General features: G+C 45.8%; 2 protein-coding genes across 2 annotated transcripts; both read right to left on the reverse strand.

Moving 5' to 3' along the window:
* Positions 1 to 842: 842 nt before the first annotated feature.
* On the reverse strand, positions 843 to 4748 carry HOXA10 (homeobox A10). Its single transcript, XM_009086074.4, has 2 exons — positions 3929 to 4748; positions 843 to 2457 (listed from the first exon to the last, which is right to left on the reverse strand). Exons 1-2 carry the CDS (start codon positions 4746 to 4748, stop codon positions 2183 to 2185), a joined length of 1095 nt encoding a protein of 364 aa, XP_009084322.1. The 3' UTR covers positions 843 to 2182.
* A 9475-nt stretch (positions 4749 to 14223) lies between these two features.
* Positions 14224 to 16656, reverse strand: HOXA11 (homeobox A11). Its single transcript, XM_009086075.4, has 2 exons — positions 15993 to 16656; positions 14224 to 14504 (listed from the first exon to the last, which is right to left on the reverse strand). Exons 1-2 carry the CDS (start codon positions 16654 to 16656, stop codon positions 14272 to 14274), a joined length of 897 nt encoding a protein of 298 aa, XP_009084323.1. The 3' UTR covers positions 14224 to 14271.
* Positions 16657 to 21694: the final 5038 nt, after the last annotated feature.

Here is a 21694-nt window from a genome sequence, read left to right on the forward strand (position 1 = left end):
GCGCCCCCCGGCCAGCCTCGGGTGGGTTAATGAAAACAAGAGTAAAATATAATAACAACCACCCACACACACGCGCGCGGGCAGCTTTCGCCTTTCCATGCAGATGTAATCGGGGAAAAAAGGGCCGTGCACGTCTATGTTACATCACGAAAAGCTAACGGCCCCCGAGAAGCCCGGGTTCAAAGTCTGTCCCCCCCTCCTCCCGGCATACATATACCCTTGCAAGGAAGCATTAGCTGTCTCTTCCAGCCTTCCTTTTGCGTTCCCTTTGTGCAAGACCCTACTAGCTAAACATGCAGCAAGGAAGAAAGGATGCAAAAAAAAAAAAAAAAAAAAAAAAAAAAAAAAAAAAAAAAAAAAAAAAAAAGGCAGCCAGTGTGAAATAAGCTCTTCCACATGCAGCCAGGTAGGGAATAGCCTTGTCTGGAGGGGCCCGCTGGCAGGGAGGCGAGGCTGGGGTCCCCCCCTCCCATGATCTCACCTTTACGATTTCTTCTCAGCCCTGAGATAAAGCTAGAATTTTGTCAACGTCCTCTGGAGTTAAAGATCTCCGCACACTTGTAGGTGTTCGATTAACCAAAAGGAAAAAAAAAAATATAAAAGGAAAAAAAAGAGAAGAAATATATCGTTTCCCTACCTCGAGAAATAGTAATTTGCTTCCTCAGTCTATGCAGTTCCTCAGTCAACTGAAACCACTCGTTCAAGACAGCAACAATCCAGATATACTAGCAAGTCATAAAACTGAACAAAAGCCGACAAACCTTAGAGCACCATCGCTATATGGCCCAGACAAATTACGACCGTCTAGGTAATATTTAAATAGATTCCTAAAGTAATTGCAGGGGGTTTAGGCAACTATTCCTGTTGTAAAAGTTCTCGAAGACATAAAGTAGAACCTGAGGATAAACAGTCACAAAAAGAGGTAAAATTAAAAGGATTCATTCCACTTTTTTTTTTATTCTTCTATGAGAACATAAACATCGTCTTTTTCACGCACAGCAGCATTACAATATTAATTTATTCCGATTTAAGGTAAGAACTAGATATAGCTAGAACTAACATTTATAATAACGATAGAATGCATTTGCTTAAAACAGTATCGGCATTTTAATAATAATAGACATTTATCCATATCTGTATTTATAGCTTTTCCCCTTCTTTCTCTTTTTTTTAAAATCTTTTTTAATTTTTTTGACCTATATGTTTGACCCTTTAATGAACGTAACTTCACAGTATAAAGGAAGACGAACATATTCTCCCTCGCAATCTCAGACTCTGGCTCAGAAAGTCCATCTGATGTTCAGGATATATACTTTCAGTGAAATTAGTGAGGAAAAAAGTGACTATTTTCTTTTCAAGGGGGAATTTCTGTGTGCTTGTCATGCGTTACCAATGGTAACGTTATATATAGACACAAAAGAAAATCACCAAATTCACATATTTAAGCAAAACTACATTAAGTAAATATCTACAACCAGCGAGAGAAATTCAGAGGTAAGTGTAATAATTTAGTCCATAAGTAAAACGAAATCTTTTATACCTTTAAAGAGAAGATATTTCATTTTCCTGGCCAAATTTAAAGCTGTAATATTGGCTTTTAAGGTAAAGTGTAAAAAAAAAAAAAAAAAGAAAAAAGAAAAAATCATTTCTAATTCCTAACACCCGTTCCCGTGAAACCCTTTTAAAGGATGCCTGCATTTCATTATTTTAAGTCCCGCTTTTCGAAGGAAAAAAGGGGGAGGGGGACAAAAGGCAAGCAGAGAAGGGGAAAGCTCCCAATATATAGAAATATGGCAACGCTTAAATTCTTCATTGTGTAGCTACGTACAGTCCAAGTTACAGCACTTATATTTTGAAAGAATGCACCTTTAACTAGGATTGTTTGCTTTTCAGAGAGACAGATAGGGAGAAACATATTTGCAGCTCCTGAAATGGTATTTTTGTGTTTCAAAGCTTAGAGGAACAAATTGGCCCCGGGAAAGGCTGAAGGAAGAGGGGAGGTTCACACACGGCATTTTTTGCTTTAGCGTGACTTTAGTCCGCCCACCCCCCAAAGTAGCTCTTAAGAGGTTAAGGACATACTGAGAGCGCCTAAAATCGTTAATCCATACAGGTGCGGATGAATACAGCCTAGGAAAATGATACTGGCTCTTTAAACCATAAAGATGTGTTTATAGGTTCATCAAGAGAAATTAAAGTTGGCTGTGAGCTCCCGAATCCTATTCTCTCTGTTCATTTTCTTCAGTTTCATTCTGCGGTTCTGAAACCAGATTTTAACTTGTCTGTCTGTGAGGTGGACTGTGCGGCTGATCTCTAGGCGACGCTCACGAGTCAGGTACATATTGAATAGAAACTCCTTTTCCAGCTCGAGAGTTTGATGCTTGGTATAGGGGCATCGTTTCTTTCTGCCACTTTTTGCCGTGAGCCAGTTTGCTGCATTTTCTCCTTTTGAATTGCCTAGTTTTGAGAAAGTAAAAAATGGACATTACCATCGGGTAGGAGGCAAAGAGCTGAGGGGGAGAAGGTGGAAGGAGCGTCTGTGCGTGTGCCTGTGTCTCTGTGTGTGCGATGGGCTCGCTCCGCCAGCTGCGGAGAACTGGAATGTAGGGTGTCCTTGAGGGAACCGAGAGCCTCAGAACGGTTTCCCAAAGGTTTTGGAAAGGTCCGAGTAAGAACTGCCACTGCTCAAAAACCTCCGGACAGCCTCTGGTGGGGCAGCGTGCCCCGGATTGTAGTTTATCTCCTACCCTCCAAAACGAGCTCCTACCCTCTCCCTGTCGGCCATTCCGAGCCCTTTGGTACTGGGGGCAGTTGCTGAAGGCTGAAGGGCCTGCAGTCTTATTTCCTTCCCCCCAGGCACCTGCTTCCAAAAAAAAAAAAAAAAACCAAAAAAACCAAAGCCTCCGGATTCGGATTTTGTAAGCGTGTTACGGAGGTGGAAAAACAAGGTGAGCTGGAGAGCCGGAGCCTCCCTGCCTTCAGCCCCTGCCTTTCCGGAGAGCTTCGCCATGGCCTTCTCATTTCCAACCATTTCGGGGAAGAAAAAATATGGTCATAACAATAATAAAAACGTTTTGAGGTGATTTCTAACAGTGGAACTGACTGGAAAAGAGGTAACACCAGTCCCTTGATGGCTCAGAGTGGTTAGTGGTTTGGGGTTGGCTCTCTAACAGTTTTTCGCTGACCCTTTTTTTTTTTTTTTTTTTTTTCCCCTTTTCTTTAAATGCTACTTTCCAACGGATGGCCTGAAAGGAATAAAAGGGCATCCAAAAGGCGGACGGAGAGAAGCTCCTGCTAAGTCTGCCGTCCGGGGAAGGGGAGTTATTTTTTGCCATGGGGACACGAAAGGGAAATAAATAAGGAAAAGTATAAATAACAGTACTGTTATCTAGTGTAGATGCTGAAGGATATTCGCCGTGCATTCATCAGTCTAATTTGATAGCAGCTCATAGATGGCACATTTCAGCGCGGTTGTTATTCCGAAAAGCATTCTGGATCGTAAAATATAACTTACCGCGTTAATAGGTTTATTTATTGGCACTGCCTACTGCTTATTTTGGATGCTTTACAAACATCTCTGTTATCTGGTAGGCACCTTCACATCACGGGGGAGAGATTGATCTTGTTTTTCTATATGTTTTAGCAGCATGCAGGCTAAAGTTGCCCATAGCGTAGGCTCTAAGGGTTTTAAACTATAGGATGGACATTAATTTTTACGGCAACCCCATGCCCGAATATTACAAAGTTCAGAAGGTCAGTCTGAGCAGCGCTTCTTGGCAGCCCCGCGGGGCAGCTGGGATCCTCCTTTCGCATTTCAATGCCACTATGATCCTCAACGACTATTTTTCTTACTTTCCTTCTTTCTTTCTTTTTTTTTTTTTTTTCTCTTTAATCATCACTACCACCATCACTATCATCATTCGCTTACCTACAGGCTCTTTCTCTGGAGAAGCTTTGCTGCTCTCTGACGGAGCTGGAGAGAGCTCTTCTGCGGTGGAAGATGAAGCCTGAGTCTCGTCCTCCCTCTGGGAGACGCACGCCAAGGGGCTTGGGGAGCGCTCCTCATCCTCCTTCCTCCCCGGCTCCGGGACGGGAGGCAAAGATGGAGGCGTCTGGAAGCGGCCGGGGGGCTGCGGAGGGAAAGGGGCAGCCCCGGCTGGCCCCGCGCCGTAGTTCTTGGAAGTGCCATAAGCCTGGGAGAGGCGGAAGTAGCCCGGGACGGGGACCCCGCCGCCGCCGCTGGCTGGGCTGACCTCGGCACTCAGCCGGGGGAAGGGAGCGAGGTCTGTGGCGGCCGAGCCCTTGGGGCATTTCTCTGAGTCATAGAGGCAGTAGGAGCTCTCCTCCTTAATGCTTGTAGCGAAGGAGCACGAGGTGGCCTGCTGGCTCTCCGGCTCTTCCATGCGACAGGACCGGGGAGGATCTAGCCACACTTCCATCCCTGACACGTAGGAGTGAGAGTTGGGGACCATGCTTTGAGAAGTACCTTCATTGCGTTTGCCCAGAACGGGGAAAAGTCCGCAGCTTTGCAGCCCGTAGGACAGATCGGACGCCTGTGGCAGGTAGATACCACTGTTGGGATAGTAGCCGCCTCCTCCTCCGCCTCCGCCTCCTGCTCCCGCCGCTTCCCCTCTGCCCGAGCTGATCAGGGAGTCTACCAAAAAAGAGTTTGCAGCCGGGCTCTCGGAGCATGACATTGTTGTGGAATAATTTGGCGAAGGGAGCAGATAGCCCTTTCTGGCTGACATTTCTTGTGCAAAACATGCTGAATATGATGAGAGATACCCCCGCACCACGGCAGGCGCCCGCAGCCAATGGAAGCCCGGGCCTCCCCAGCAACCCCTCCCCGTCTGGTTTCGTATGCACAGAGCTGCTCTCAGGTCGACCTCTGAATTTGGAAGATAGATGTATATTAATGTGTAATATGGATTTCCATACACACAGGCGCGCGCACTTCCACCATATGGGCGAGCGCCTGCGCCCAGGCGGGAGCCGCGCTCCCGGGAAGGGGAAGGGGAAGGGGAAGGGGAAGGGGAAGGGGAAGGGAAGGGTGAAGGGAAGGGAAGGGGAAGTGGACGGTGTAAGGGGCAAGGGCCAGGGGACGGGGCAGGTACGGGCAGGGCAAGGGTGCTGTGCTGGTACTGGCTCCAAGTTTTGCTTCCCTCTTATCACACACACCGCTATAAAATAGCCCGGCGGTCCTGATGTTTATTATACCTAGGCTAAAGCTGTGTCCAGATGAAGCTTTTACTATCGCTCCTCTCTCCCTGTGGTTGGGCTTTCCAGAAGCAATGCCTGCTCACCTCCCTCCGCAGCCTATGTGTCACACGAAATTAATAAAGCCACGGCTCGCCCGGTGTTTTATGCCCAGCCTCTGCTCATTTTATTTGATTGTCTCGTTTTTTTAAGAAATAAAAGACGTGTTATTGTTTATCACGGATCATTGGAAACCGTAAAGGGGCCTGGTGCCTCCCGCGTTAAACTACCGAGGAAGGGGGCTGCTTGCAGCCTAACATCACCGCCACGACGCCAGGCTGGGCTTAATTTTCTTGGAGATAAAATGCTCGCCGCTGCGCTGAGGAATCTCTTAGGGAGCAATGCCACTCTGGGAGGATTGATTGTGCGGTTGCAGCTTCTAATGCTTTAGTTAACGCTGCATTCTTACTGAGGTCTGATTACCATTTAAAATATAAAGCCAGACATATGTCACAGAAAGAATCCAGACGCGAGCAGTTCAAATGGATCCTCGCAGGATGCTGCGCACCGTGTTTATTGATGTGTTTATATTTGGACGATCATTTTTATATCTCCCCTCCCTCCCGCTCCATTTGGGTCTTTTCACTTTCGCCTCTTCAAAAGCATCGTCTCCGTTAAGCAATGTACTAAATAATAGAAATAAGAGTAGCTAGATAAATACCGAGATACTAGACAGCCCAGTCCAGTCGATATGTAATTGTGGCTGAGGTAGGAGACAGATAGCAGACAGGCAGGGACGCAGGCAGAGAGACAGATAGATTTCGTAATGAAATGCTTAATGATGACTTGCTTTCACTTCCATCATCTCTCGCTTATGCCATTTTGAAGTCGCCTCACTGCCTGGCCCGCGGAACCAAGGGCACTTTAGTTCAAGGGGAGCCTGAGGCTGCCCAGTTCCCGCTGCCCATCCCTGAGGAGCATCACTCGCTCCTCTCTCCCTCACTCCTCCTGGAGAAGCAGCCATCGGCTTCCAGCAGGTCGGGCGGGTGAGAGCGGCCGCCGACCGGGCGTCATCACCGGCCAGGACGAGAGCCGCTGCCGGGCACCAGGCTGCCGTGTCCAGGAGGGCACCGGCGGCGGTGTTGGGGCCGCTGCCCGCGGGGAGGGGTGGTGCCGGAGCAGGCGCGGCGCCCCGAATTCCCCGGCCCCTACCCTCGGCCTTCGAAACCCCCAGGGAGCACTTCTGCCCCCTCGCCCCACGGATCTGTCAAGCCCCACGTGGTCTTGTCTCGCAATATTTGCCTGCCACGAGGAAAAGCTTTTTTTCCACAGCGTGACATTCCCCTGGAGGAATCCCTCCTTGCGGCAGAAGGGCAGTGTCCCTTCCCGCGGGGGCCTCCCCAGCGTCCCTCCGCGCCCCCGGGAAGCACCAGGGCAGGCAGGGGATGCTACAACTTTGAAACACCCTTAAAATCTCTGTGGAAAGGCGCCTGATTTTTCCAACGTGGTGGGGCGAGCATCACAGCGCGATTTCCTTCTGACCGGCCCGTGGGATGCGGTGACAGGGGTAGATCTCCCAGCCTATAGAAGCCCTTCGAGGTTTTTTTCCTTCCCGCATTTCCTCCTGCAACATTGTTTGTGATTTCCCAACCCGACTGACTTCGGATGTGTTAATGTGCTATGGACGAACCCTTATCAGATTCCTATGAGGGCCATACCATTACTAACAAAATTAATACCACATAAGGAACTGGTTTATTGGCTGGTATACAGGAAGGCTATTATCAATAGGCTTAGCTTCATAAATACAGATCTAAATAAAAAGAAACGTGAGCCCCAGCGCCTCCTTCCAAATACATTTCTCTACACAAGTCAGGTATAAAAATTACTCTGGGGAAGTCCGCTCTTGCGGTATGTTTATTTTGCATTTGCCAAATTAAATAGAAACGGATTGCAAATCTAAAAGCCATACGGAACCGAGGAGAAACGCTTGAAATCATTCCAAAGCTGTTTTTAAAATAAGCAGCTCCCTTTTAAAAATTGGATTAAAGTGAAGGAAAGTACTATAAAAAGTAGGCTGCAATCCTCGTCAGCCGAAATGACTGGGAGTGCATCGGTGAGACGCGAGTTGGCTTCTCCTCCCTCTACGATCTAATGCAGAGGAATCAGACAAAAGGCGCAGAGGCCGGTGAGAGTTTTTGAAGGTGTTCTTTAGCCTTCCCGTTTAGGGTTTGCAGCAGTGGGTTACCCCACCCCCGTGTCAGGTCCCGCGGGAGCTGCCGTGGGGTGTTGTGTTGACCGCAGTAAACGGAGCCGGTTTGATGGTCAAGGCACCGACCCCGGCTAGATCATGAACTCCGCTCGGCGCTGCATTATCTCCGCTTTCTTTAATCGCTAACAAGGCCAAGGCAAATAGTAACCAGCATCATCAAACCCAGCGAAGTAAAACTAATAATGTTCACTTGATTCGTAACTATAAAAGATAATGGTCAATTCTGACTAAACTGAGCTAATTTGGCATGCGCTGAGTGCAGCTACTGCGTTACCAGCGCTTAACAATGTGTCCCTTGGAACTTAACCCCTATTTAAAAGAAATTTTAAAGAATATTGTGGACGCCAGGGGACGAGAATTACTTTTTTTTAAATTCTACTTCTGTAAGTAAAGCTATCCGAGGGTCTATAAAACCGAGCAAATAAAATTCTGATAAATATCAAAGCCAGCGAGAAGGTGTTTTCGTGGAGAATCTAAATTCATGGCGTACATAGACAATACTATCAAAATAAAATTTTATTGATCTAAGAAAAATATAATAGATGCATTAATAGCGTCGTTAAGCCGTTTTATTGGTTGAACTAAAATTAAAAACAAAAAGGGAATAAATAAAAACCGACAGCTCAGCCTAAGCAAACTCTGACTGGAAATCTCAAAACGTATCGTGTTAAACCGTGATTTATCTTTTTATTATTGGCCCGTATAACCCAAAAGATCAGCGCTGTTAATCCAGAGACGCATTTTGCGAGCTAATTAAAATATGCTTTTATTTGTAGACATGGGCAAGCTGCAATTTGTGAAAACGTAAACGGCCTTGCAGTCTGTGCGGGAGTGCATGCGCCGCCTATCTGAGAATACAGCCGTGGACTACATTTTATACTGCTCCAAAAATTAATGCGATCAGACTATAGTTATTTAATATTGGAACTGTCAGCTCCCTGGAACGTGTGTGTGTGCCAGATTACTCTTTTTCCTTTTTTTCCTTTTTTTTTTTTTTTTTTCTTTTCTGGATTTGCTCCAAAGAAGGCGGATTTCAGACAGGAGGTTTAGGAACAGCGTCTGTGCCAAGTTAGGTGACAAATGACGGCCCCACTAATTTTATCTTTACTAGAAATTCTTTCACGCTGGTGGTGCTGCTGGGGAGGTTGGCTTGTTTTGGCGGATTATCTTGTTAAAAATTAGGCTGCGATTTAATTTTATTCCAGCCATCCGGAGGCTTGCTCGCCTAACTATGTTTTATATTATACATGTATCGTTTTACTTATTTGGATTAGGAACATATTTTGCAAGTAATTCTGACGAGTTTCAAATGCTAGTGTGCGGCAGGACAAAATACACCCAAACCAATTCATTAGGGCTTTATTTCCTCGCCGTTTTCCGGCACTGACGAGAACAACGGGGCTTTCTATTGTCCAGAGAGCCCCAAACACCATGCAGAAGCAACAACGGTATCGGGTTATATATGTGTGGGGAAAATACTGCATGCCCAAGTCTGTCTTTTAAGTGTACCCCTTCTATTGCGAGAGATGCTCTGCACAGCTCTATTAAGCATTTGAAACTGTAGCCTTTCTCTTTTTTTTTTTTTTTAGCTGTCTTCCCTTTAAAGAAGATCTGAATGCATATAGGATTTTTTTTTTTTTTGGTTGTGGTATAGCTTGGCTGTCAGAAGTCATACACACTAGCCAGAAGTTTCGATTTCAGAGCATTTAATGAAAAGACTGTGACCCAAACAACAACAACAACAACAAAAATTAAAAAAAATATAGACAACAAAACACAAACCCAATGAGCTTATGAAAAAGCCTCCCAGGGGTTTGGATGTGGTATGTGAGCTGAAGTTGAGTACACGATTAATTAAACACAGTGTAGACACTGAGCTGGCTTCCCCTCTTCCCTCCAAAACATGCAAGCCCAAATAATGTGAAATAATAAACAGTTATTGTAAGAAACAAGCTTGTTTTTTTAAAATATTATCCTATGACCGCGGCCGTCAGTAAACAATTCGTAACCAGAGGGCGCTTTAACTGCTGCTGGGGTCCCTTTGATTTATTCAGCCAAGTATTGAATGGGACAGGGAAACAACAAGGGGAAAAATAAATATTTGATCAAATATGCGGAGTTTAACTTGACTGGTGTAAAATGAAATGTTGCAAAGGGACCCTCAAATCTCCCTGCTTATCACGTGGCTTCTTGCGTCCTGGCATTGCTGAGGGAAGTCAAAAGGGATCAACATCCCCGAGCTTTTAATGGAGCATCTTTGATGAAATCGATAGGTTCCAATAATCATCTGAAACTGCTCTCTGTCGACTGAGCATGTGCTTTTAACTACACTTGCAACAGTCCCCTGGAAGCATAATTTAAAAAATACTACAGGCAACAGGCATTATATACAGAGAAGATAAAGGATAAAATAATATTTTTATTTTTTTCGGGCAGATATTTTAAACTCTGCCCTAAGAAACACGTGTATTAAAGTATGTAGCCAAACCAGTACCTTCTCCATACAATACCACCTTCCCGCCCACCCTTCTCAAATGGAGACATAAGAAAAACATGTGAAAATTTTATGGGCATGAAAAGTAACCTGGAGTTAGGGGTACTCGTAGAGAGGATAGAGTTTCAAAGCTACAATCCAGAGCAGCCCTGAGCACATGAGAATGAGTGACTATTGTTTGTTTACAGCACATGTGCTGATTAAGAAAGAAAGAAAGAATAGAAATCTAAATCTGCTCTTGCACGAACATTGACTTAATATGCAATCACATAAACAGTTTTTAGCATAAGTATGTCAAAAGTTGTTTACCACAATCTGTGTCCAGCTGCACGGAAGCAGACTACCCTTCAAAGTTACCAAACGACCCTAACTAAACTATAGTTCAAGACTAATAAGATCGTCAGAATTGTCTGTCATTTGCAGACTGTGTTGCCATAGATCTATTTGATTGAAGACACCTACTGTTCCACACATAAATGTCAAGTTTCATAATATTTCCAATGCTACACTATTTTTTTCCTTCTTTTTTTTCCCCTTCTTTTTAATAAGTGGAAGAAAGATACAAGTTACTCTGAAAAAATATTTCCAGATAACGTGGATTTTCCACGCGGCTGGCCAAAACTAAGAGAAAATAAAAGGTCAACTGCAGCTTAGAAAGTCCCTTCTATATTATTTCACATCTTAATCACGAACTTTTTGCATCTTTTCCCCTCCCTACATTTCTTTTCCGCGGTGCTCAGCGGTCAGGGCAAGGGCCACCCCACATCGCAGGGTACCATTCCGGTCACCGCACACTCCTCACCGTTCTCCATGCCGGATATATGTATAAAACACTTACCTTCGCGCATTTCCTAACCCAAAGCCCAGAGGCTTTAACTCCACCGAGAAGCCCCAGCGTCTCCCCCCTCCCCCGGCATCCCGAGCGGCTTTTTGTACAGCGGAGCCCGGTAAGTGCAATAATTACCCGTGTGGCTCCAGGGATGCAAAGTGAACAAAGGCCAAGATTTTCTTTCTTTTTTTTTTTTTTTTTTTTTTTTTTTTTTCCTTTGCAGGGCTGCTCCCCTTGCCCCGGGCGGCTTTGACATTGATCTGAAGATCGCCATCTTGTGGCAAAGCAGCCCCTAAACCGCGGCCGACGTCCGTCCGTCCGTCTGCCAGCCCGCCCGCCCGCCCGCCCGCCGGGGCCCCGCGGCAGGACGGCGGGCGGGCGGGGGACGGACAGACGGTGGCGGAGAGCAATGGTGGCTCACCTCCCGGGGTAAAAACCTCTGGGCGAACCTCCGCTGCCTTTAGAACGATGCGTTTGGTACAGGCGAGCGGACGAGTCACGGACAGGTTTTATGGCCGCAATGTCACAGCAACACAGAGGATGCGATTTTATTGGGCTAGGAAATCCAAACCCCGACCACAGAAACTCCATGTTTTTACTGTCTCTAGGATTGGCTCTGAATACCAGTTAATTTTTAACCAGGAAAGGAAGCTTGCAGGCTTAACTTTCATTGCCATTCAGCTCTCCATCCATCCCTCTATCCCTCTCTTACCGTCTGTCCATCAATCTGTCTGTCTCCTCTTAACTGGCATTTCCCCTTGCATACTAGACGAACAAACAAACAAAGTCCCCTCTTTTCCCCTTCGCTTTTCGACATTCCCTTTGGGTAAACGTTGTCTGGCCTTGTGGCGGTGGTCAACAAAGGCCCAAAGTCAGTAAGTCCTTCACCTCAAGGTTATGGGTGATGTCCAAGCAATACAGAAGTTCAAAGCCAGTAAACAATGCAATAACAGAATCCACTTTCTTCTCCTGATTAGGATTAGGGTCAACATTAAAGATTCAAATACTCTCCTCAAAACACATTCCTATCTCAGCTATTGTTTGGTGTTTGGGGTTTTCTCCCCCCTGCCCTCTCCAGCTTTCTCCCTCCAGCCCTCCTCCCCCAGCTGCCCGTCTCAGTCCACCCCCTCCCTGCCTTGGAGATCAAGGACAATTTCAAACACTCCATTTCCACCACACTGCCACGCGGATTCTTTTCCCCAAAGACAACAATTTTCTTAGGGCTCTCAAATTCTGTCCACATCCATCAGCTGGCTTGAAATTTCCCTTTGGTGCCAGCTTATAAAACGTGTCCCAAAAGCTACCGACAGGCATTTCTCCTGGACACATGTGGCGGGGAGCAAACAGCAATGGCACATCCAACCCTGGAGCACAGGACCTTGCCCCGCCGGGGCTGGCAGGAGAAGGAGAAGGCCTAACATGTAGCGAGCTATGTACACACTTAATTTTCCTTTTCCTGTGACCCGCTGGAAGTATGCTCAAACAAGCCTAGGTTCACTTGTTAACTCCAGAGTAGAAGATTTAACGATGAAGTTCACAAAAGAAGAGTAATTCGCCCCAAATGGCCGAAGAAGGTCACGAGGAATTTCGGGTCCCAGAGTTACATTGGATAAAAGAACATGTAGTAACGTTACACCAGAGCAAAACTATAAAGTTTCCTTTTTTTTTTTTTGTTTTGTTTTATTTTCCTTGTGCGCTGTTCCACTGTATACATGCAACCAAATACTTGCGCATATTAAAAGAAAACTGTATATACATACAGATGATACATATTGAAAACAGTGACATCATATAAAGATATTGCATTTTGTGAATTGTGACAAAGAAATTACATCCATTTGGTAAAATTTATTAGTCAAAAACATTCTTATCACCACTTTGTTGCACATGTAAAGAAATCCCACACCCTTTAGCCCCAAAGGAACAATTAAAAAAACCCCAAAAAAAAACACCACCGAAAAAAAAAAAAACAACTGGGGAAAAAAAAAAAAGGGCATTCGAACAAAATAGGTCATGGGTTCTTTTTTTTTTATTATTTACAAGTCTTGTAAAACACCATTCCTGTATGAAATATACATTCAGATATTCTCGACAGCAAATTACCTCAACGATAGAACATGGTATCCTTTGTAAACTGATATAGAATTTTAAATATTTTCCTTTCTTTTCCTCTTTTTTTTTTCTTTTTATTTTTTTTAAATTGCATTTTTTCACACTTTGGTTCCTGCAGGGAAATATATATATTTATAGATATTTAAAATAAGTTCAAACAACTCTCCATTCTTTGCATACGTCGACTGGGCGACAAAGTAGAGCTCATGACATTTAAAGTAGACAACAACAAAATTACCATATTTACATTGTTTGGCTTCTGTTTAAACTCCTCACTAGTCACCTTTAAACGAACATGCAATAGAGTTATTTTAATCATCCAATGTTAGTGCATTGCACAACTCCAAGTTTCAATTAAGTGTTGTGTGGTATTTGCTAAACTGTCGTTCTCCACAGGTATTTCCTGAAGAAAGTTTGTGAGCCAGAAGCCAGAAGGTTAGTTTCCTTTAAAGAGTTGTTTCTTTTAAAATGTTGAAATTCACACTTTTTTGACGATTTATTTTTAGTATTTGTGTATGATTTGTCTCCAAAAAGATGGCAACGCATAGTCTGTTGTCATAAATAAAACAGGAGCTAATTAAATTTTTCTAATTTTATTTTTAGTGATTGTTTCTTTACGACATATGGCGAATTTATACCTGATTTTTAAAAGTAAATAATTAATTTTTTCATTTCCGTCTTTTTTCCCCTCGCTCCCATCCCATCCCACACACCCAAAGGAAACACTACTATAACCATCACTACATCCATATTACAACTGCTCGCGGTTGGCCCCAGGAAGGTGTGGACATGACATCCCCCCCTTTCTTTAGTTGTGTGTGTGTGTGTCCTTCAAATCTTATTTCAAACCCATGAGCAATGGAACACTGCCTCTAACCCAGATATTTTCCTAAGGAAGAACAAAAGATTATTTCTCAGAGTTTATATACTGCAGTGGTCCTGGTTGGGTGAGCCCGACCTGGCAGTCTCCAGACAGCTGTTCCACAGCAGCACAGGGGCGAGAAAGGGCCGAGGATGGGCGAGTCCGGGGATGGAGAAGGACCGTCCCAGCCCGTGCCTGCCGAAAGCGCTGGCAGGGTGAGCCGCAGTGCCTGGAAAGGTAAGAGGTATGGATTTTGCACTCAGAGGTGACGTGCACGTTTAGAAATGGATCCCATGTGTGTCAAAATCAAATCGATTCCAGTTGATATGTAAATATATATATAAAAAATCATCATCGCAGTTCCAGAGTAGGTTTACATGTGTGTAAGACCTTAGATTCTTCTAGTCCCGTCAGATACACACCTCCTTCCTCCACGTAACCCCGTGGCTTGACCTTGTCAAGGGCGAAATCTGAATTTAATCTCTTCTTGAAAAACGCTATGAGTTTTAAAGTAGTGGATTAGCTGAGTAATATTGTAATCGGTCCCTGTTAATTTTTTTTTCTTTCATCCTTCTGTTCTGAAACCATATTTTGACTTGACGGTCGGTCAGATTGAGCATTCGGGAGAGCTGGAGGCGTTTCTCTTTGTTTATGTAGACACTGAAGAAGAATTCCCTTTCTAACTCTCTAATCTGGTATTTGGTGTATGGGCATCTCTTTTTACGCGTACGTTGTCCACCTGTGGAGCGAAAAAAGGCAGAAACATTTGAGACCCGGCGGTGGCGGGCGGCGGGGGCTGAGAAGGGACGGGGGTGCTCTCAGGGAAAGCACGTTAACGTGGAAAAGACACGTTTTGCCCGCTCCGGGGTCGGAGTTGGTGGGTCTGGGGCTTGGCGCCAGCCCTCCGCCTTGGCGGGTGCGTGCGGCCGGGCCCGGGACCCGCCGGCACACCCCGGCCCCTGCAGCGCCGCGGCCCCGGGCAGCGTGCAGGGCGAAACCCCCGCCGAGACGCGGGGATCCGGCCTCGCTTCCTCCGCGGGGAGGGCAGCTGGAGGAAAGAGCGGTGGCAGGGGGTTCTTGGGGATTTCACGAGGCGGAGGAAAGTCTTTGTAGGCTGCTCGGCCGGGCGCCACCCCGCACGCGGAGCTGCCCAGGGAGCAGCCATCACCTGGCTGCCTGCAGCGGGCAGCGCTGCAGCGGGCGGGGGGGCCCGCGCCCAACCCTCCCCGAGCCCCTACCCGCTTGGATCTAGCCCTCGCTGCCCGGCCTAATCCCGTCCCTACGTCCGAGCAGAGGAAAAACCCCTGAGCCCAAGGCTGAGGCGTCTACTTCTCCCCCTAGCCGGCTATTTTCAAGCACGTTCTCCACCGCATCGAGGTATTCTCCTCTCGATTAGCCATTACGGTTTTAAAGTTCATTAAGCAGAATATAAAAGGTTTCAAGGTTCAGGAGCTCTTTACATTAAACGTAGCTGCTATCCCTTTAAAAACTTCCTTTTCTGGTACAGTTCATTGTCGAGGTATTTTTTCCCCCGGCCGTATACTAGCTTTGCCTTTTAAAAAGCCCACATAAAAAAATCAGACTTTGACAGATTGAATAACAATTGTAAGTAACAAACTGTTGGACAGAAGGCAACACGTAATTGCCACAGTGCCTTAGTAAAATGGCTTCCTTTAGACAAAAAGGCCAGCTTTAGGTTAATTTGCTTCTTTTAATATATTGCTACAGTTCAGGCGGCTACTTTATCTGTTAAACGCTATTCTAGCGCAATCGTTAAAACGGCGAGGGCTTTGAATTCAGCTCCTAACTAGACTTCTGGTGCAACACATGGCTTTTATAAAATCACTGGATTACATTGATATCAAAGGAGTCAGGATCTCCTTTTTTTGCCGAATTTACAGGCACAGAACTAAGGTTATTATATTTTCAAGAGCTGACCACTGAACTGTTTTTTAAATTTTTTTTTTAAGCAGAAAAAAGGAAAAAAAAGGAGAAGAAAAAGGAAAAAAAAAATTAGGCATCCATTGCCCGGTGGGTATTTCACGGCCAATTTCAGCACTAAACACGTGATCTCGCCTTTTATAACAAAGTTTTGTTGGGGGAAATCTAAAGGCCCTTCATAAACCTTATATGCTTATAAAACAGCATATAAAAATTTAACAGCGGCGGTGCGCTAGATTTCAAGCTGCCTTTCCTAAAAGCGCTCCGGCGCTGCCTTTATACGTACTGGAACTGCCGGATTTCTCCTCATTGTTGCCGGAAGATGACTCGGGGCTGCTGCTGCTCTCCGGCCGCCTCCTCCTCTCCTTCTCCGCCGCCGTCGCCGCCGCCCTGCCGCAGCCGCCCTCCGAACTTGAAGTTGCCGCCGCCGCCGCCCCGGCGGCCGCGGGCGCCTTCTCGCCACTCTTGTCTACCGGGTAGTCCGCCGAGGCCAGGTTTTCCGCCGTGCCATAAGCCGTCTCGAAAAATTGGTCGAAAGCCTGGGGCAGGACCCCGTTCCTGCCCACCGTGCTATAGAAATTGGAGGAGACGTTGGTGCTGGGGTGGTAGACGTTAGCTGTGTTTTTGCCGAACATCTCGCCCATGCTAGCAGTGTTGGTGGCAGGCAGGCAGTCTCTGTGCATGATCTCCTCTGCGGAGTAGCAGTGGGGCAGATTGTTCCTGGGGTGCCATTTACTGGAGGGATCAATGGCATATTCCCTGAAGGTAACTTCTCTCACAGGTTGGACCTGGGGTAGGTTGGAGGAGTAGGAGTATGTCATAGGGCGAGAAGACGGGGTTTGGGGCAAAAAAGAAGGGAGGCTGGAAAAATCAGGACCCGAGACGTAGTAAGTACAACTTGGCAAATACATGTTAGAGGAACAAGGAACACGCTCATCAAAATCCATCATTAGGGCTACCTCGGCTTCTCCGCATTAGCTGAGCTTAACATGATTCTCTAACGCAGCTGCCCCTTTGAAGCGGATCCGTGAAGTAAGAGATGGGGAGACGTAGGCTGACGTGGAGAGCTCTCCCGGCGGCGGCAGGGAGGTGCGGTCACGTGGCCCGACGTTGACATTGACGAGCGGCGGGCCCGGGCCCCGCTCCCTTTGTGGCCGTCGCGGGGGAAAGCAACAGCTCGTCGCCAGCGCCCAGGGGCGAGCCGAGCGCAGGTTGGCCGGGGGGGAGCCCAGGGGGACACACAGCCGCCCTGCCACTGCCCCAGACTTAGCCCCCCGGTCCCTGGCACCCTCTGGCTCTGGAGCAGAGAGGCTTATCAATTCCCCCCAAGGGTTAGGTGAGACCTTTCTGTTTGTTTGTGGGCTTGCTGGGGCGTTCGGCGGCTCGCTGGCAGGCTCCGAGAAGGAGGGCACCGTAGCAGAGATGCACGCACGCTTTCTTGTGGAAAGCTGCTTACGAGGAGGAGGAAAACGCTGCTGAAAAAAACGTCTTTTTTTTTTTAATTTTTATTTTTTCCTCTCTTTTTTTTTTTTTTTTTCTTTTCCTGGGGATCGGTTTGAGCTTTCCCTCCTCCCCCCTAAAAAAAAAAAAAAAAAAAAAAAAAAAAGAAAAGAAAAAAAGCCCTCACTCTTCAAGGTTTTTCTGGAAACCTTACTAGGAAGAATGTGCCAGGGTCAAGTCTTTACTGATTTTCATGGTGAATAGATTACATGCTTGCATTCATGTTCACTTCCGAAGCGCTTAGTGTCTTCCTTCCCTTACTTACATATTAACCTCAAATACCCCGCGCGGCTTCAGCCAAGCTTTACCGGAGGTAGTTAACAGTGTCGGGTCTCCGGGACGCAGGTTTCCCCTCCTCACCCTCTCCAAATCATCCCTTGCCTCAGTCGCAACGCCAGAAAGCCAGCAAGCCCTTTAAAATCCAGACCACGGAGCTAAAAACTGTTTGCTGATCTCTCCACCTCAACTCTGCTACTAAATGCTTGGAAAACCAGTGGATATTGGGCTACCCCAGCTTGACAAATACTCCGAGTTTAATTGCCAGAAGCTTAGTTAAAATTATTTGACATACTGTTAACCCGTAGGAACAAACTCGCTGTACCGAGAGACTTTCCTTTTAGCTTTGTGTCGTCGCTGAAGGCTGACACCCAGGGAGACCTATTTTAAAAACCTGGTTAAACTTTTACTATTGTTGCATGAAAGGGATGATATAGAAAGCGGATTGTACAGGGCAGAGACGAAAATGTACTTTTCTGCCAATAAAAATGCACACCCCTCCGAATGAGCAGAGCCAAAGAAAACACAGAAATACGCCAAAGAATACAGCACCTTTTGAGGCACGGACATCCCTAAGCTCTCGGAAAAAGTATTTTTTTGCTCTTCTGATGCTCGCTTTCAGAAAAGAAATATTTGAGTTCCGGCTGGATTTTATCAAAATAGAAAAACAGGGTGGCATATGGCTATTGTGAAGTCGGTACTCTCAGGAAATCAGACCTAGTTCAAGATCCGTGCCCTCGTGGACTTGGGAGGCGAGTGGAAGGGAAACGAAAATGTTAGGGAAATAATATTTGGATTTTCCCCCCCTCTTCCTCTGCAGTGCTGTGGAAGTATTTATATATCCGGAGAAAGTTCTCTACTAAATTCTGGAGATCCTCGGTATTTAAATGTCAACATCGATTTGTTTATTTATTGCTTAGCTTATCGTAACCGACTCAATAACAAATCTAATCATGTTATGCAGAGAGAAAATATTCTCATTATGTATTTCCCCTACATTATAGTTAACTATTGCGTTTGAATTCAAGCTGTAAATTCAAGATTATCAAGTAATTACTTTGTAGTGGAGTAAACTAATTTATTAGCATTAATGTTTATATGCCTTTTTCTTATTTTACAAGGGTAACCCTTCACAAATCAAATGCTCCGGACGTATCCCTGTAATGAACTCTTTATTTTGGTTTGCTGCAAGAACTTCTTATGCTTACTGCACGTCTGTGAGCTGAACTTGAAATTAATGAATTAATCTTCCAGCTTGACATATTTGCTAGAAAGTGGATGGAAAGAGATTGCATGTCGTCAAAACCGCTAGCAGAAGACTGCAATGTCGTTTAGGGATTGTAAAAAGGTTTGGGGACTTTCCCTCTCTCTCCCCCTCTTAATTTTTTTTTTTTTTTTTAACTTGAGGTGGGGAGGGGTGTGCCAGAGCTCTGGTTGGCTTTTTCCTTAATGCTGTAATTTTGCTCGCGTTTATTTTCCCTCTATTTTTTTTTGCGGGGGGTGGTCGTGGTGGGGTGGTGGGTGGAGTGGACTGGGGGGTCGGAAGCCCTCTTTTGGTGTCCGAGCATTGGTTGTTTTCCCTGTATACCCCGCACCGTTCAATTCCGTCGATGAAAACCTCTCCCTACACCCTGCACACACGCAGACACTCCTCCCTCAGAACAAAAAGGAATGTATAAGGATTTCAGTGACTTTGAGATAACAAAGGCGCCACCATTGCCTCGCCTCGCCCCGCCTCTGTGTGATGGCAAACAAATTCTTGCACTTGTATTAGGGCTTTTAAGGCTATAATTGAACACGGCGCGTCTAGGGGAACCGAAAACAGTTCTAGACTGACCTGCGGTTTTATAGCACTTTGGCAGTCAACTTCAGCTTGTGTCAGAGCAGACATGACTGAGCTGCCCAACACTTAATCGCGGGACGCCACCTCCTCGGACTCGCTGCAGCCGCCCTCTTGCATTTCAATAAATTTCAAACCTTGGGGCTAGAAATGGGGAGCAGAGCTGGCACAGGTTTGTATGGGGCTCTTTGCCGCTCCTCTCTGCAGCGGGGGCTGCGGCGCCGTGCGAGGCTCCGCCGTGCCAGAGGTCGGGGCTGCCTCTGGGAAACAAAGGGAAATTAAGGCAAGAAGGGCGAGAAGGCAACTGGAAATAGGAGTGTGTGTGCGTGGGTGTGCGTGTGTCTGGGCATATATGTGCTTGCACAGCGTGCACACGTGCAGCCCCGATGCCTGCTTTTGAATCGCTCGGGCTCTCTCCCCCACCTCTCCAAAGCCAGCAGCCTATTTTTCTTCAAGCGGGTTTGTAACGCAGGGGGACCCCAAAACGCCTCTGGGTGTCGCCTGCACAGCAAGCGCCAAGGGCGATGGGGAAAACCGAGGGGGGCACAGCTCGTCTGGGAGCGAGTAGACACCCAAGGCACAGGCTGTTCTCTGCTTTATTTGCTGTTAAGTGAAACAAGAGATAATGTACGCTTAAAGTCCCGGAATGTGTGGGTAATTGCAGGGAGCCTGCTGTTAAGTTGCTGTGTTCAGCACAATTATCAATGTTGATTATTTGGTCTAATGTTGAATTGCTCTTTTAATACAGTAATTGGGACTTCCGCGTTGAGGAAGGGGGAAAACCGAGCCTTCCCCTCGCTAACCTCACTGAGAACAACATAAACAAAGGCAGGCATTTCGTTTGGAGAAGCAAAATGCATTCGTTACGCCTTCCCATGTATTTCGACCGGATTAGAGAGGGTAAAACCGCTCTGAATTTGGAACCTCTGCTGCAGGACGGTTTTGCAAAGGAGAAGCATGGCCAAGAGGTGGGGAGACTCTTACCCATAGCTAAGCTAAACAAAGGGAGGAGAAAAAAGCTACATCTCTTCTTCTTTGGAAGAATATAAACAGAACTAGGACGCCTCGATAGTCTAGCTTTTACATATACAGATGGTGTGCAAAGGGAACTGTTTAACTCACTACTGCTTCTCCAAAAGGTCAAGTTCTATTGTATCTAAATTGTTGCCTTTTTGTACCAGGCTTTGCTTGGAAAATATTTGAAGACTACCATTTACCTTGCCAGTAGGGTGGGTGCCTCTAATTAACAGGAGGAACGTGTGCTAGAAGGAATTTGCGTCAAGAGGAGCTAATTAAAATATTACAGGATCGCTGGCTTCAATCTCTGCTGCTTCTCTCGCACGGGGAGGGTGAGGGCTATTATGACTTGAGCAGGAGAAAATATCTAAGGAGTTAGGACAGTGTTTTGTAAAACTGAGGGTTGATTACAGTCTACAAAGGCTTATTAGAAAAGCGTAGCATTAGGGAATTTGAAATGTCGCTGCCAACAAAAAAAAGTGCACCGTCTTTCCACCCTTACCAGTGCAAATAGGGGCACAAGGCGATAATTCGTCGCAAATTTTGCCAGGAATGCAGCTTCAGAAAAACCTGTTAATTATTTGGATTTTAAATATCTCTGGCTCAGCAGTTCTTAAAAGGCATTTCTTTCCTCTTTGCCGTTTTGTCTGTTATGGAAAGAAGCTATAGGTATACTTTTTTTTCTTTTCTCTCTTTTTTTTTTTTTTAAGCTAAATATGTTTTCGTAAGATTGCAATAGAATGCAGTGCTACAATAGCTAGCTAAATAATTTAAATAATAGGTGAGTTCTTGTACGTATTTGTGTCTATGTATATATCGATGAGGTGGAAGCCCTGTACTGTGGCTATGTATACATGGCCATGTATAAATACATGGCTATGTATTTTCCAAAACGTGAGGCAGTGTGGTTGTGATTTTGCCAGGAAGCTGCAGAATACGTGTAAAGAGAACGAGCAGATGTAAACACGATTCATTGTAATTCTGATTTTTTTTTTTTACAGTACATTATTTCAGAGGCTTGAACACCTCAAAAGGCTGCACTCATCTGGGCTAGAATACTTTAGATTAATTTTTAATATAAATTAGCAAAATCCTTTCCTTTCCTCTGTCACCCTCTGTGTTTTTTTAAGTTGCTGAAATAAAGAGGGTGATTGGTTTTTTTTCCTACCAAGCCTAGTAGTCTAGTTTGAATTTTAGGATTAAACGACTACGGACCTACAGAGATATACTAGTTGTTGGCCACCAATCATGATATTTTGCATCTGAGGGCTCTCTGATAGCCGCAAGTAGCCGAAATATTGCGGGCTTTTTTTTTCAGGAGAGGAAGCGACTTCTAGATAGAAAACTTCGTGTTT

This window comes from Serinus canaria, chromosome 2 (assembly GCF_022539315.1).
Source record: "Serinus canaria isolate serCan28SL12 chromosome 2, serCan2020, whole genome shotgun sequence".
Lineage (NCBI taxonomy): Eukaryota > Metazoa > Chordata > Aves > Passeriformes > Fringillidae > Serinus > Serinus canaria.